General features: G+C 43.2%; 1 protein-coding gene and 1 long non-coding RNA gene across 6 annotated transcripts in view; one reads left to right on the top strand and one right to left on the bottom strand.

The window, feature by feature from the left end:
- Positions 1 to 3,425, bottom strand: part of HOPX (HOP homeobox) — a 31,299-nt gene extending 27,874 nt beyond the window's left edge. The window contains exon 1 of one of the 2 annotated variants that reach the window (XM_011281867.4): positions 3,292 to 3,425. Coding sequence is in view for 1 of the 2 variants with exons in the window: in XM_019829461.2 (XP_019685020.1) it covers positions 3,033 to 3,094 (62 nt within the window). In the remaining variant the exon portion in view is untranslated. Of the gene's footprint in view, positions 1 to 3,032; positions 3,181 to 3,291 lie in introns of those variants that run through there. The other variant, XM_019829461.2, reaches the window with a different exon arrangement.
- LOC109499153 overlaps positions 1 to 17,055 on the top strand; it is a 33,613-nt gene that overhangs the window by 8,223 nt on the left and 8,335 nt on the right. Inside the window, exons 2-4 of one of the 4 annotated variants that reach the window (XR_006597085.1) lie at positions 206 to 325; positions 550 to 581; positions 16,954 to 17,018. This is a non-coding gene — a long non-coding RNA (uncharacterized LOC109499153). Of the gene's footprint in view, positions 1 to 205; positions 582 to 3,690; positions 4,118 to 6,247; positions 6,369 to 16,953; positions 17,019 to 17,055 lie in introns of those variants that run through there. The other 3 variants (XR_006597083.1, XR_006597082.1, XR_006597084.1) reach the window with 3 other exon arrangements.

Below are 17,055 nucleotides of genomic sequence, written 5' to 3'. Positions count from 1 at the left end.
GGTTGCTTGGACATTTTTAGGGATTATATATTTCGCCTAAAACTTTGATTCTCCTGATTGCCCCAAATGGTAATTATATTTATATAACATTTCAAAGAATTCCCAGATATGTTATCTTGCTAGAATCTAGTTAATATACTGGGGGGTGGGGAGGACATAACTCATTAAAACAATTATTGTGTATTAACATCATAACTTTAATTAGTTTTCCAGAGATGGATAAGCAAAGCCCGGAGGGGATGAGACCCTGGAAATCAGACATGTTTGGATGAGAAGGGAGCTGAGAAACCACCTAAAACCCGGCTAGCTGGCCCAGGCAGAGCAGGTGAGATGTGTGGTCCCATGGGCACCCCTGCACCCACACAGGAGCCAAGGTGAGAGACAGACAGAACAGCAGTAGCCACGAAGACAGACTTCACCCACTCACGCTTCTGCCTGGGGCCAACCTGGAAACCACAATGAAGAGCCCCTGTAGTGCCAGATAGACTCGTCCCAACGCTGAGAACTGTGCCAGTTTCTAAAGTAACAACTTGCCCCTGTCCCCCACAGTGCGCCTGGTGCCATCTGCTGAGATTCTTTCAGTAAGTATTATCTGGCTTATACCAGATATTTTTGAGGGAACAAAAGGAAGCTTTCGTTTTGAAACATCCCTTCTCACGTGTTAGCACAGTCCTGAAATAATGCACCTTTGAGGTTCTGAGTAATTCTTCCTGCTGTCGGCCCTGAGCGTGTCTGGATGCCAAGAATTTGCTTGAAATGCACGGGATGCCCTATCCTAGCTTGAGCTGAAAATGTGGTTTTGAGGACCCAGTAGCGTTGAGATCCTGTTGCTGTCCTCCCTGGGTTCTGGGACCCAGTGGCTGTGTGGTCAGGGGCAAACCCACCCTCTCTCTGGGCTTCTCTGTCCTCCTGTGTCAGGGAGGAGTTTGGATTTGACTGCTTCTCCTTCCTGGCTGCACATTAGAATCACTTTAAAAAACAATGCCAGGACTGCGCACCCAGGAATCCTTACTTAATCGGTTGGGGTGTGGCCAGTCCTGAGTATTTTTAAAAACAGTTTTCCAGGTCTGCAATTGCTGAGTTAAATGATCTCTGGAACCTTCCAGGTTCTATAAAAGTCCAAAATCCTGATGGTCTTGTCCTCCATTGTATTTATTGAATTAATTTTTTCCCAGACATATTTTTTTTTGAATTTTCAGTATGTTACATAGGCTAATTTTTAGAAATACCTTTAATCATATACAAATGATATATTATTAAAGTATTGTTTGTTGGGGTATAATGGCTATAATACTGCATGTGTCTAAAATATACGATCTGATATATTTTCACATATAAGTAATGGTTACCACAATCACAATAGTGAACATACCCATCACCCCCAAAGTTTTCCATGCCCCTTGGTGATCCTCTTACCCCTTTTCTCTCCCATCCTCTTCCCCAGGTAACCACTGATCTGCTTTCTGTTACTATAGTTTGCATTTTCTATCATTTCATACCAGTGGAATCATACAATATGTACTATTTTTCGCTTGGCTTCTTTTTTAAAAATATTTTTTATATTTTAGATAGAGAGAGACTGAGCACAAGTGGGTGAGGGGCAGAGAAAGAAGGAGACACAGAATCCGAAGCAGGCTCTAGGCTCTGAACTGTCAGCACAGAGCCTGACACCGGGCTCAAACTCACAAATTGTGAGATCATGACCTGAGCTGAAGTCGGACGCTCAACCGACAGAGCCACCCAGGCGCCCCTCACCTGGGTTCTTATTATGTCCTTATACTTCAGATATCAAACTTTTTGAGAACAGGATCTACCTTTTATTTCTTTTCTCTTCCTCCAGGACCCCAACTTATCTTTGCCCCAAGAAACCCTTTAGCCATTATTTGCTTGATGGGAATCAGACCTTTATGACCTTAGAAGTGAGCTTCAGTTTGGTGTCCAACCCCTGCTGCTTCTCTGTAGGTTCCTCCTAGTCAGCAGCTTCAGCTCAGTGTAAAAATAATGCATTAGCTTAAATGCATTCATTTGGGGTGCGTGGTGTTCTAGGGCTCCAGAAAATGAGTGTTATGTGTCAAGGTATGTGTTGAGGCAGGGGCAACTACTTGGGCAAGGTCCTTGGCTTTCACCGATTCTTAATCACTAGATTTTTTTTTTTTTTTCAGAGAGAGAAGAGAAAGAGAGAGAGAGACCGGGGTGGGGAGGGGCAGAAAGAGAGTGGAGCTTGCCTTGGGGCTCGATCTCACTACCCCGAGATCATGATCCCAAGATCACCTGAAATTGGACACCCAACTCACTGTGCCACCCAGGCGCCCCGCCAGATTCTTGACCCAAAAGGAGGAACTATAGAATTTATGTCATGCTTTAGTTCTATTATAATCCTATATATATTTTACAAATATGATGTCTAATCGTAACTCCTCTACTGTCTGTCCCCTCTCCTCCCTAGCCCCTCTCCTTTGTTTTGTTCTTTGCCTGCTCTGATTATACTCTCCCTCCTTTGCTAAAGATCCAATAGGCCTGTTGAGTGGCAGTGCGGCTCCACAGGAACTTTTTGCCTGGCCCTTCTCTTTAAGACCTTCTCACCTAAGTCATGTGGAGTGTTGTGCCCCTTTAGTCAATGATTCTTATTCCCCTTTGTTTAGCACATTCCCCGAATACCTGGATACCCATTGTGCTCAAATATCACAAACCTATATTTCCTCAAAACCCAGAGCATGGGATTCCTTTTTACCTTAAGCAAGATCAGTGTTTGCATTGTTGTAAATTAGTATTATAAGAACCGGACCTAACAAGAAATAGCACTGCAAATTCACAATTGAACCACCTCTACTTAATCCAGAGATAGCCCCTCTTATCCCCCTATATAAAACACACAAAAAATTTTTAATAATACTGTGTCTGATTTTAGACTGAGATGAATAATAGCAACATCAGCTTCTAAATGATAAATCCCTATGTATCTGGCACAGTCACACAAACAGTGGTTTCCAAGTGGCTTCCAGAGATAGGAGAGAGCAAGAAAAACATCTTACCTTCTGGCCAAAAGGCCAAAATGGACTCTACCTTGCTCCAAGTCCACCTCAACCCCTTGCATGTTTGCAAGGGTCTGATATACTACACCCAGCAATGTTCTCTGGCTCCCTGCTTGGGACTAACTCTTAACTTTTATTCTCCCTTTCACCTCTATGCTTCCCCAGCAGAATAGTGACTATGGGAACTATAACATTTCAGTCCAGTTTCTACACAATCTCATTCCTCTGCAATAAAGGCAAACCTCTGAAAGTTACTTACGTGGCAGTGGCAAAGACAAGCCCTGGATTTGGAAGCTGAGTTTGCTGATGCCAGCCCGCTTAAATAGCTGGGTTGGCTGACGCAGGCTGTTGATAGCACGTTTATTTACGCCTGTGAGTGCACGCTCAAGCAAGGACCTGAAAAACCTGCGGTGTGGGCAGGAGGAAGGCAGCTGAAAGTATGCCGAAGTTACATCTCTCCTGGTTATTCAAGTTTGATATGCAGGCGGTGACTTCTGAGTTTTCATGGAACTTTCTCAGCACCACCTTCTTGTGCCTGATCTCTTTCTTAGCCAAGTAAGACTCTTCAACCAAGATTAGATGGGAGATGCTGCTGAGAGAGGAAGGAAGCAACAAAGGACCCTGAACCCCTGCACCAAGTTCCTTATTTTGAATGGGCTTCCAGTTAGATGTTGCCTCATTTTAAACCATAGGCTTGTTGAGGTTGATTTCACAGCTCTGTGGGCTGGATGCCAAGCTAAGAGCTTGGACAATTGCCCAATCGATGAAAAGTTGTTTTGTTGTGTTTTGTCTCCAGGCACAGAATGCACAAATAAAGAATAGTTATAGGGGAGGTTCAGCCTGGGATGATACAATTTTAGGTTCCCTTCAGAAACTATTTTGATTTCTTTCTTCTGCATCTGTACTTTCCTCCTGACTTCCCCTCCCCTTCCTTTGTTAATGAAATTCCTATCTAAGAGTTGAAAGATTCCCCATGAGAGCTCAAATAAAAAGCCACTGTGTGAACAAGCCTGTGGGAAGATGCACTCCAAATGGGAGAGAGTGTGCAGTGGTTCGTGTGACCATCAGTGGAAATGTTTCTGAAGGTGAGGGTATGTGTGTGGGTGTGGGGACCTGTTTAGTCGATGTTTACCTGTATTTTTATAGCTAGATATGGCAGTTAATAGTCAATTGAAGCATGCTAAACACATTAGGTGGGTATGATTTTGAGAGGATGAAGGAAAGGAGACAGGGTTTGGTGAGATCATTTATGGGAGTATCTGTGTGTATTTGCTGGTACGTAGCACAGACTATAAGTGCCATCCAGATTTACACAGCCTATCTTCTTCACTTCACTGGAGAAAGAAAAAGCCTACTTGATTCTCTTGGGAACAGCAGCCGAATGTGAAAGAAGAACGGCAATCATTAAGAAAATTTCTTTCTCTCTTGAAAAAGGGGGTAACGGTGATAAAACATGTGTGGGAGAATAGTGGAGACAGGGGGCCTAGCCTATCCTAACCCTGGTTACTGGAAGAATTCTTTTGTTTCCTGCCTAATTCATTGCCTAACTTTTGACTGTTCTATGGCCAAATCTGTATTCTTGCCTCCCAGATTTCTTGAATGCAGTGTTTATCTCTTGTTCATCTTTTGACACCCATAGAGCCTGGCACAAATTATTATGACAGTGACAATGACGATAATGATGATGGTGTCCGGGTTTACACTTGGGGCTGATTTGCATCAATATTTAGAAAGTTGCTTCAGAATGTTTGCAACTATCCTTATTTATTTGTTTATCATTAATCTTCCAGAATGTGATTTCCATGACCTCAATGACCTTGCCTGTCTTGCCCACTCTTGTAACCCCAACACCCAGCACTGTGTCTGGTGCATAGTAGGTGCTCAACAGATCTGTGCTGTTTGCTTAGTTTCTAAATTCTTTTGAAGGCTGTGCCACGCAAAAGACAGAAGTTCTGGAATTGGCAGTCTCATCTTGAGCCACACATTTTTCTTTTGCTCTTGCATAATGTGTTGGCTTTAAGCTATTCCTCTTTATCCAGTGTATCATGGAGATGAAACTAAAAGTGGCAGAAACCATAGGGCAGTTTTTACATCACTAAGAACTCTTCAGGTATGTGGTTTCAGGTTGCTCAGTGGTGCAGTGAGGTCACCAAGAACCCAGGCTTTTTCTGTATTTCATTTTGTAGTCTTCAGTGTGAGAGCATTGCCTCCCACCATGGTGGCAAGGTTGATACAGCAGCTTGGTGTATCACATCATTAAATGAAAAAAAAAAATCAAAGACAGGTAGGAAGGGAAATGAGCTTTCTCCTTAGTATCCCTCTATGTTTGTTAAAGAGAAAAATCTTTCCAGAAGCCATTAGCAGACTTCCAGTTATGTCTCCTTGTGGAGAACTGGGTCAAATGTCCACTACATGGGCTAAATCCATCATCTGCAAAGAGGAAATGAATCAGGCTGACCGTTGTTCATTTTATGGGCCCCAGGGAAGGACCTACCTTTTCCAGAAAAACTCCTGGTTTCTGAACAAAATCAGGATTCAGTTAACAGGGTAGAAGTAGAACAGTGCTACCAACAATACTGCCAGTCTAAGAAATCCTTGAAAGTCTGATAAGCTGAACTGCATTGGTGCGTGGGTGCCAGTCCTGGCTGTGGCAGTTGTGCTTCATTCTATTGGTTCTCTATCTCCGTGTGCTTTTTTTTTTCTTTAATGAGAAAAGCTAACTTTGACTCTTAGCAAAATTAAAGCTATTTCAACAACCCCAAATAAGGGAAGTAGCTCGTCACAGTGATTTTTTGTCTGCAGGGTTAGATTATCAGTCTGTGTCACCACTGATTTTCTCCATAACCAAGGAATTGCATATAATCTAGCAGCCTCTTCTCCCATGTCAGATGGGATTGATGATGTTGTTGATTTCTTAGAAACATTGAGTCTAATACTGCAACTCATCATAAAAGGGTTGCCACACAGTCTATGAGGGTTTAAGATTCATTTCCTGTTCCTCTTCTTGTCTATCATATTTCTGTGGGATTTCCACACGTTTGCATCTATCTCTGCCTGGGAGCTCCAGCTACTGCTTCAGGTTAGTAAACTAGAAACATATGGCTCATATTGCAATTCTCACATAGTTTTTTTCTCTCTCTCTCCTGGTGATTAGCAAACTTCAAATTGACACCTGCATGTGGATAATTTTGTTTTCCTGTTCTTCACTGTTCTAGACGTTTTCCTTGGTGGGCTTCAGGAACTCTTGTGTCCATTGTCACAGATCAAGAGAATTAGGACAGAGGATGCCGTGAGCTAGGTGCTAAGCTCCAAGAAAAGAACAATGTATGGGAAATGGTAGGTGCTCCATAAGTGTTTGTTGAGTGACTGGAAGAATGGTGGAAAGGAAAGAGGATGGTCTTCTGAATCATGCAGGCTTAGATTCCAGTCCCACCTCTGCTACTTACCATCTCTATGAGCCAGAGCAAGTTATAAAACTTCTCTCAGACTCAGTTTCCTCATCTATAAAATAGGAATGATGATGCTTAACTCATAGGTTTGCCGTAAGGACTAGAGATATTACATGTAGAGCACTTAGCATAATGCCTAGAACATAGCATATGCTTAATAAGTGGTAATGGTTACACTATGAAGCCCAAGTCATTTGTAAGACCTACACATGGTAGGCACAAAATAGTGAACCTAAACCCCCAAGTGCTACAGCAAACAGGAGTGTTTGGAAGAGCTACAAAGAAGGCAGTGATACCTGGACAGTGAGGCAACTACTCTTTTCCTACTCAAAACCACAGATTGCCAAAGTGCACAGGCCCATTTGATGACTGAGGAGCATACAATGGTAGAGGGAGAGAAAAGCAATTCCCTGGGGAATAGAAAACTACCAAAGACATTTAAGAAAATTTGTCATAAGGGATATAAACCTCCCAAGGGCTAAATCTGACTTGTACAGAAACAAGTTAGGAAGAGGGGTAACCAGAGCATAGAAGCATACCTGCTGAAAGTTCTGCCCCCAAGGTGTGAGCTTGCAGACAGAGAGACTGAGAATCTCATCCCATGTGCAGATGGTGTGGAAGTGCTGACTCCCAGCCCCTTCCTGGGTCTAGCCTAGCTGGGAGGCAAATAGGGGAAGTAGCAGAGGATCAGCAATGACAGATAACTTGGATGCAGAAAAGGATGTCGGCTAACGTAGGTAGGAGATGTTTCCCTTGGCTGCTCCTGACAGGAGGTTCCACAAGTTCCCTGGTGAGGAGGGACTGGGAGTTCTAGCACAACCACACTCTGTAGTCTTTATAGTTTGCTGTAGACTGGTCATGATTACGTCACTCTTTCAGTGAGCTGTAGGTATTTCATTCCAAGTGTGGGTTCCATCATCTTACCTAATCCACCTGTTGTCCTTGTGGAGTCCCGAGTCAGTGGATGGCTAGGACTTAGGATGCTGTGGCCCATTCACAGCACCCACTGCAGAAGGTGCCTGGGGAAGGCTGTTTCGACTGGTGTGGTCCATGTCACCTTTGCTCTTTGATTTGAAAATCACAATTTTTTTTCACTCGAATTTGTTTCACCCAGAGTCTAATGAACAGGGAGGTCACAAGCACTGTTTCCCCTAGAAACCCCATTTATGCTATTTGTCAGAGGAGGGGAAGGCCCTTGTAATGGGGAGCATTGACCGTCTATGGAAGGAGGGGGAGGGGGCATCAGTCCTCACCCACCAAAGCTCTGAATGCCTCTACCTCAGCTCCTTTCCCTCAGCATTAGGACTCACTGCTGCCAGCAGGAGCTGTGGGGTGACATTCTCAAGAGGGGTGGGGGTGGAGCCTCACCTAAGAGGCAGCTCTTCCATGAGTGACAGGAAGGTATTGCAGATTGGGGCCACCTCAGCCTGATTGTCATCCCCTAACATACAGAGTGAGGAAAGAGAGTCCCCACGCCCATGAAGTTTCAGGGATGGGCCTTGTGCTTTTAGAAAGCAGCGGGTGGGGAGCTAGGGTGAAAAAAAAAAACAAAATCAGTCGGTAAAAACTTGCCTGACTGGGCATCAAACACAGGCATGGTCCATGCTACCAAGCACCACACAGCAAGACCTTTGTGGCCACTTCTCAGGGTGAAGACCTAAGCAGGAGGGGAAGAGTAGGTCCCACCTCCCCATGGGTACCCCCATGCCAAGTTCCATCTATGTGAGATACTTGAGTTCTGTGAATGATTTTACCTGGAAACAAAGAGGAAGAAGAAAGGAGAAAGGGGAGCTAACAAAAATATAGAGCTTGAGGACAAACCAAAAAGCAACCAAAAATTCATGTTTGACACAGTGGAGTAAGGGTTTGAAAAATACTTTGGGCTAACATTGTGGATTAGCTGAAGAAGGGAGAGAAGAGGTTTGATTAGCAGCTACAGACCTTTTCCTTCCTGCACCCTCCTCTCCACCTCAGAGGTGCCAGAGTGGACTCGGCATGTGACTCCAGAAGTTCTCATCTCCTCTCCACGCCTCAGCCCTTGTCTGTGTGAGGAGGGAGTCGAACTGGATGATCCCTCTGAGGTCCTTTCTGTTTTAATCTTCTGCCCTCCAAGGGGAGATAGTGAGGGGCCACTGGGTGGAGAGGAGGGACCCCTAGCAGCCACAGGGAAGGATGGATCCCGCCACTTAGGGCTGAGAGAAATAAAGGAAAGCATCAGTGGATAGGTAAAACCTGAGAAACTGTTAGGACACTGAAATACTCCACTCACTAACATTCAGAGGCTCCCTAGTCCTCCTCCTCAACAACCTGGGCCTCCCCAAACCTGCTGGGATCCAGCAATTAGAGGGTATCATCTGGCACTATGTGTGTGTGTGTGTGTGTGTGTGTGTGTGTGTGTGTGTGTATCATGGGAACAACCAGAACTCAGTTCCAGCTACAATGCTTCAAGCATGTGTTTGGTTTTCCAATGCAGTCCAGGGAGTCATTCTGAAAGTGAATGCCCCAAGGTAGGGGAGATTTGGGAGATGGGGTTAGGCAGGTGGGTGAAGAAGGGAAGGAGGGAGGGAGGAAGGAACTGTATGTATATCACCCCTGAAAAAAAATGTCAAAAGGTGTTGATTTCTGCTTTTGGCAAAATTATGCTATAGTCTGAGTTTGTTCACGAATTCAGCCCAGTTCTACTCTGCACATTTCAGCAATGCTCCTCCCTCCTCCATGGCCTTCTCTGAGGTTTCCATAATGAGGCCCTGGCAGGGCAGTGGGCAGTGATTTAAGGCCACTTGTAAAATGGCTTCTGATGTGGTGAATTACATAAATGGTGATGTGCACTCTTGAATCTGACTTTTACCTCTCTGGAGAGTCAGCTCCTGGACTAGTCTGTCCAGTGGGTTCTGAGTGACCTGCAAGAGAGCCTGGTTTCCTGAGTTGATTTCCCAAAGATGACACTGATGAGGGAGCAAAAGGCAAGCTGAGGGTAAAGCACAAGTTAACATCCTGCAACACCCCTCAGCCTCCCATGGGGGTACGTGTGACATTCCTCAGGCACTCCTGGCTGCCCAAGAAAAAAGGAAAGGGAAAAACAAATGGTCAACCAATAGACATCACAGTCATGTGGGACATGAATCTCTATCAGTTTGCAACTGTCTTAATGACTTAGAAGAAAAAAAAAAGCAATCTTATCAAGAGCCAGACCTCCAGAAACCTATAGATTCAATTCCCTGGGGCCCTAACGCCATCCCCCCCCTTCATAGGATAGAAAACCTTACGTAATCAGTCACTGCTCACAACCCCAGTGCAGCTCTTTCTGCCCACAGGTCCTGTCTCTGTGCTTTAATAAAACCACTTTTTCGTACTGAAGAATTCTTTGACCATTAGCTCCCAAACTCCAACATTTCACATCAATACCAATGACTTTGTTCTCTGACTCAAAGGGAAATAAACTGCATTTTTCATGGTGCTGCCAGTAGATTGCCCATTTGTCCCAAGGCCAAATCTCAGTCTGAGAAGAATTTAGGGTGGTACTAGGGTTCAGAGGGAAGGCTCTGGAGACAGTGTGGATCTAGCTCAGCCTATGGTGACCAACTTTCCTGATTTTCCTAGAACTGTCCTGGTTTAGCACTGGAAGTCCCATGTCGGAAAACCCCCAGTCCTGGGCAAACAAGGATGGTTTGTCAACCTATCCTAGTTTCCTCACATCGTCGCCAGTAATTTAACCTCTTTAAACCTTAGTTTCCTCATATGTGAAATGAAAATAATGATCACAACCTCATGCAATATCTGAGGAGTAGGATTGATACCCACTCAAAGATTGTTCAGGAAGAAAAGAGAGGATTAGGTGACAAAAGTAATGTGTTTCTGTCTCTGTTCCAAGGAGTAGATGTCTCCTCTCCCCAATGTGTTTTGACTTTTCCAAGTGAAGGTGTGAGCACAACACTTGAGGATTCTGTAACAATCCAGAAAGCCTTGGGGCGCCTGGGTGGCGCAGTCGGTTAAGCGTCCGACTTCAGCCAGGTCACGATCTCGCGGTCCGGGAGTTCGAGGCCCGCGTCAGGCTCTGGGCTGATGGCTCAGAGCCTGGAGCCTGTTTCCGATTCTGTGTCTCCCTCTCTCTCTGCCCCTCCCCTGTTCGTGCTCTGTCTCTCTCTGTCCCCCCAAAAAATAAATAAACGTTGAAAAAAAAATTAAAAAAAAAAAAAACAATCCAGAAAGCCTTGCAGGCCTTAGCTAATGCAGGAATCCCAGCTAATGCAGAAGGCTGGATTAAGGCCTCTTCTAGCTAGCTCTGTGATTATCTGATTAAGTGTAAATGGCAGAGGCAGCTGCCTACTTGCAGAAGTCACTTTTAGCAGCTACCACTTAGGAGTCACAAATAAGGGATCATGAAGCCTTTTCTTTTCAGCTTCCTTGTTACCCCTCAGCAATTGTGTGCAGAGATTCTTAACTAATAGCCATTTTCTGAGTGACTATTTCCCAGTAACTACTCTTTCAGGGCTGAAAAAGGAAAAGAAGTTAATATTTTCAAAAGACTCCCTTGCAAGGCATTTTGCAGTCGAAGAGTGAATTTCACAGGCATCTTATTCCCTGGCAATAAAGCCTGAAGGCTGTCTTGGAGACCAGAAGCAGCAAGTAAGAACTCTGATAACAAAGAGAGGCAAGGGAATTATTTATTCAAATGCCCTGATAGAAGAAGGCTTTAATCAAAGACACCATAGAAAACAAGCTGCAGGCTGATAGGGAGTGTTTGGAACATGAAGGTGTCAAAAGGATCCAGTATTTTTCTGAACAGAAGGAAATGACTGGGGAAAATGGTCCTTCATAGTTGAGCAGAGCTATGTCAGCACTAAGGACAGGAGGGGGCTCTTATTAGGAAGATGCCAAAAGCTGGAGATTATTCAAAGTGCAAATATCTTTACCATCCCAGCCCTCCCACCCCACCACAAATGAAGTCAGATTCATTTAGAATTAGTGCCAGATTCTGGTTGAAACTAGAAGTTTGCAGAAGTTGGAAAATTCAACATGCCAGACTCTGGCGCCAGTGATAACTAACTAGTTCATGTCCAAGGCAGTTGATGGCACAATTTTACATAATTAGGACATGTTTGGGAGGAGAGGGAAAAAAGACTCTCCGATCAGGAATTTACTGACTTACATAAACATTAGTGTGATCGCTGGCTTCAAATTCTATGGTACCACCTTCATATTTACATTCTAAATTAATGAGGGGCAGAATGCCAAGGACAGCAATACTGCCGGCTTTCACAAAACTGCCCACCAGACTCTGGGGAAACCTACCAACTAGATGGTTCTAGGTTACCAAGCTGTCTTTTCTCCTGCGTTTTCTAACCCTTAAAGAAAATTAAATTCTGAAACAGTTAATTCAAAAGTCAAGAAATTTGATTATCTGAATAATGCATTAAGGTATGACTGTTAAACCATTGCTGCATAATAAATCACTCCAAAGCTTAGTGACTTAAATTAAGCATTATCATTTTATTACCTCTTCCAGTTTCCATGGTCAGGAATTCAGGGAGGGCTCAGTGGGGAGATTCTGGCCTGAGGTCCTTTATATGGTTGCAGTCAGACAGTGGCTGGAGCTTGAATAGCAGAGGAGTTGGGAGAAGCTACAATCTTGCTGAGTATCTCTCTCAGTAGTCTCAGGGTCTCTCCATGCAGGCTCTCCACAAGCATTGGTTGAGCTTCCTCACAACATGGCAGCCTCCGGGCAGCTAAGTTCTTCAGTGCAAGTAGTTCAGCCCCTAAGGCAGCAGCATCAACTTTTATGACATGGCCTTAGAAGTCATGTAGCATCACTCCTACCACATTCTATTGGTTCCAAGTGAGCCACAAACCCACCTAGACTCAAGGGGAATTAGTGGAGAATTCTTAATTCTTAATGGAGAAATGGCAAGGTTCCAGAAGAGCAATGTGGGATGGGGGATATTGTGGCCATCTTTGAAAAATACAACATGCCATAAGATATGAATAACTGATGATCATAATCTTTAAATTTTTATATTTTAAGAAAATAATGTTAACTCAATAAATCTCTTAATTAGTGAAATATATACTGAAGAACATAGTGTTAACTACCTTCAACCCCTTCTTCTCCACATTACTGCTCATTCTATAGGGTCAAACAACTGGGTGTAATGATGTACTAGTTTTTGGGGGGGGGCACCATAATAAAATACCATAAACTAGGGAGCTTACACAACAGAAATTTATTGTCTCCCAGTTCTGGAGGCTAGAAGTTTCAGATAATGGTGTCAGTAGGGTTGATTCTTCCTGAGGACTCTAACAGAATAACTGTTTCATGCCTCTCCCTTAGCTTCTGGTGGTTTGCTAGAACTAATTGGTGTTCCTTGCCTCATAGAAGCGCCTCTCCCATCTCTGCCTTCATCTTCACATGGTATTCTCTCTGATGCATATGTCTCTGTCCAAATTTCCCTTTAAAAAATGTTTGTTTGTTTGTTTGTTTGTTTATTTTGAGAGAGAGCAAGAGAAACAGTGTGAGTTGGGGAGAGGCAGAGAGAGAGGGAGACCCAGAATCCCAAGAAGGCTCTACATTCAACATGAAGCCTGACATGGGGCTCAATCCCACAACTGTGAGATCATGACCTGAGCTGAAATCAAGAGTCAGATGCTTAACTGACTGAGCCACCCAGGTGCCCCCAAATTTCCTCTTTTTATAAGGACACCAGTCCTATTGGATTAGGGGCTCACCCTACTGTAGTGTGGCTTCATCTTAACTAATTATATCTACAATGACCTTATTTCCAAATAAGGTTACCTGCTGAGGCACTGGGGTTAGGACTTCAACATGAATTTGGGGGAGCAATTCAACCCACAGCATATCTCTTATTTTTTGAAAGGAGGAGCTTCTTTTGATATGGTTTCTAATAGTATCAATTGGAGAGTAGAACCCAATCACAGGTACAATTTTCAAACTTTATATCTAGCTTCTCCTTTCCATGGCCCTTGCCATTCTCTCCTATCTCCTAAACACCTTCTTCAAATTTTAAGTAAAGGTTTCCATTAAAGCTATTAATGCCATTAGAGTATTTTAGGATTAAATGTGTTTTTTATTAAAATGTCATTAAATAAATAAATAAATAAATAAATTTAAATGTCATCATCAGATGTTGGTTATGAAGTCTCATTCCCTCCCAAATTTTCTATAATCCTAATGCCACTTGTTATATAACTTCAAATTGTATAGGATTTTTCAAAACTTTATTCTCCTTGGAGCCTGGGCCTCACCTATGCAGCAACTTAGTTCATTTAAGGAGGTTCAAAGAGCAATTTATTGACTTGGGGAATTTGAGATTGTTCTCTGTCAGTATTGTGCAGACGTTTAAAAATGTATTTCCTTTGGATGTTTAAAGCAAAAACAAAGACAGGCACATCCCGCTACCTCATTAGAGAAGCCACATGTCTTTGGCTTTCTTGACCTAGCACTTATCTTGTACTTGATGTTTTCAAAATACCATCCAATCATTAAACAGCCAGTTCCCACAACATCTTTGTGAGATGTTGAGGATTGTTTCCATTTTTAGTAAAGGAATTTGAAACAAAAAGAAAAGGTGACCTGTGCAAGGCCGTATAACAAATCAGGACTGGACCCAAATGCCTGCCATTTCATGAACTAAAACTTTGTTTTTGAAAACCGAGGGACAGATTTTCATGACCACATCCCTTTCACCTCTTCCCAGAAGCCAAATGCCCTCTTTCCCCTTTGCTCTGAAGTCACTGGAGGAGCATCAGGTGAGGCAGGAGTTAGCAGACACAAGGACACCCCGTGGAGAGTCTCAGAAATCATAAGGGGAACCTTTGGGATATGAAGCCCCAGTCAGCAGGTGGGCATATCAATGCAATCTCTTTTGTGCCTGCTGGGTGGTGAGATCAGGGAGATTCAGGATATATATCAATAACAAAAATGGTATGGAAGGTGTTCCTTCTAGTCTTAGAAAACTGTAATCTTCTTGATCAGAGTCTCTATTGGAAACAAGCCCTCTGAAATTCTTTGGTCAGTCTTAAGCCAACAAACCGTAATAGCAAACTTGGAGGACTTTCCCAAATTCTAGGAAGGTGCTGCAGGACAGAATCCCAGACCTCTTATATGGCTGCCTCCCCAGGAAGACTGGTAACCACCATAATGTCCTCTAGTATTTCCAGAGTTCTCTGATGAAAGAAGATTGCAGATCATCAGCTGGTCCTATATCTGAGTGAAGGGAAACCAATGGCATGCAAATTAGCTTATTTAAGATAATTCAAGACCCCACCTAGACTAGCATTTTGCTCTTAGGCAGGCCATTGAAGCAAAAAGCAAATCCAAATCACATTCTCCTCTCCCAAGGTACCAAGCATACCCTTCCCCCCCCCCCCTTTTTTTTTAAGTCTCTCATTTCAAAGCTGTGATTGCCTGTTTACTTGGTAGAAGTATAGCTACTAAGATATGTTTTGCCTTGATTATGGGATACTCAGGTGGAATAGTATATGACGTGGGCCTCTTCCTAAGCAAGAATAGAAGTTGAGGCTTCCCATCTTCATACCAAATGCCATGCTGGTCCTGCACACCTGAATTCTAAGCACAAGGATCTAAGCATTTAGGTCTATTTTTATAATCCATACTAGGAAATGCATTCTATTTCTCATTTCATCTTAGTTTAGATTTTCAGGTATAAAACTTCTACATTCACAATGTTTATTATTTATACATCTTAATGATTTTTTAAAGAGTTTTTTACTATGAGGTACTTCAAATCTTTTTTTGAAAATAATGTAAACATGGTAGTAATAACAAATAAAATACATTTAAAAATCAGTATAATATTCAACACTGAGAATTTCCTTAAAAATCAGTGTGTTTTGGGGTACCTGGGTGGCTTGGCTCAGGTCATAATCTCACAGTTTGTGGGTTTGAGCCTGCTTGGAATTCTCTCTGCCTCTCTCTCTCTTCCCCTCCCCTACATTCTCTCTCTCTCTCTTTCAAAATAAATAAATAAACATTTTTTAAAAATCAGTGTGTTTGGGGACACCTGGGTGGCTCAGTCATTTGCCCACTCCCACTCTGTCTCTCTCTCTCTCTCTCTCTCAAAAATAAACATTTAAAAGAAATCAGTGTGGGGGCACCTGGGTGGTTCAGTCAGTTAAGCGTCCGACTTTGGCTCAGGTCATGATCTCATGGGTTGGAGCCCCACGTCAGGCTCTGTGCTGACAGCTCAGAGCCTGGAGCCTGCTTCAAACTCTGTGTCTTCCTCTCTCTGCTCCTCCCCCACTCACTCTGTCTCTTTGTCTCTCTCAAAAATAAATAAACATTAAAAAAATTTTTTTAAAGAAAAGAAAAGAAATCAGCATGTTTGTCCACAGGTTGACTAGAAAACACTGGTAAAAGATAACCAGTTCTGATATTTTTCTGGGACACACTATACTGCCATACTGGAAATTAAGATACTGAAATCTCTGTATGAATTGTTTAAAGTCACTGCCCTGAACCTCCTGAGGACCTACCACAGGCACTGAACTCTGCACTTCCCTCTGGGACCTCTCCCTCATTCACCTTCTCCAGGATCTAGCTACCAAAGGGGCCCTAAAGGACCAACTTCAAGCTATGACCAGTAGCCATTCTCTCATATTGGTAGTCTAGCCATTCTGGCTATGTAGTTTTATATTCCCCTTACAGAGACTGTTTTTGCTACTCTTGCATCCTTTCAGTGTATATAATAGCTTTACATTAATTGTTTGCAAACAATATTCTTTTAAGGGCCAGGTAGTGAAGAATACAGATTCTGAAGCTGGACTGCTTGGGTTCAAGCTCTGGTTTAGCCTTATATTAGTCCCTGGGACGTTAGCAAGTTCTGCATCTATTTCATACCTCATTTCCTCATCCATGAGTTGGAGGTAATCGTGGTATCTCTCTCATAGGATTGTTGTGAGGAATGAATAGTGAATGTAACTCAAGCAGTTAGAAGGGTGTCCATAGTAAGCTCAACACATTAGCCATATTACTAAGCACCTACTATGAGCCAGGCGCAGTACTAAATGCTTTGTGTTTGTTATCTTATCCCCCCAGTACCCCCATCAAATAGGTATTTTCATACCTATTTTAAAGAGAACTGAATCTGGGCACCTGGGCAGCTCAATCAGTTAAACGTTTGACTCTTGAATTCGGCTCAGGTCATGATCTCACAGTTTGTAAGTTCGAGCCCTGCATCGGGCTCCGTGCTGCAGGTGTGTATCTTGCTTGGGAATCTCTCTCCCTGGCTCTCTGCCCCTCCCCCACTCATGTGTGTGTACTTTCTCTCTTTCTCTCAAAATAATTAAATAAACTTAAAAAAATTTTTAATTTAAAAAGAGAACTGAATCTCAAAGTACTGCGAAATGTACTTAATGTTACCATGCTGGTGATGGATACAGCAGATTTAAATTCCTAGCTCTTTGACCCAAAGTCTATGCTTTCTCTTCTGACCTAGAGTCTTCCCTGATGGAAGTAACACTTGGCAGCAAAGAAGAAAAAGAAGATGGCTGTCTGGTCCAGGTAGCTTTGGTGAATACCAACTATGTGGAGATGCTCA

Source organism: Felis catus, chromosome B1 (assembly GCF_018350175.1).
Source record: "Felis catus isolate Fca126 chromosome B1, F.catus_Fca126_mat1.0, whole genome shotgun sequence".
NCBI classification, from domain to species: Eukaryota; Metazoa; Chordata; class Mammalia; order Carnivora; family Felidae; genus Felis; species Felis catus.
This window is presented reverse-complemented; position numbering and strand designations above follow the sequence as displayed.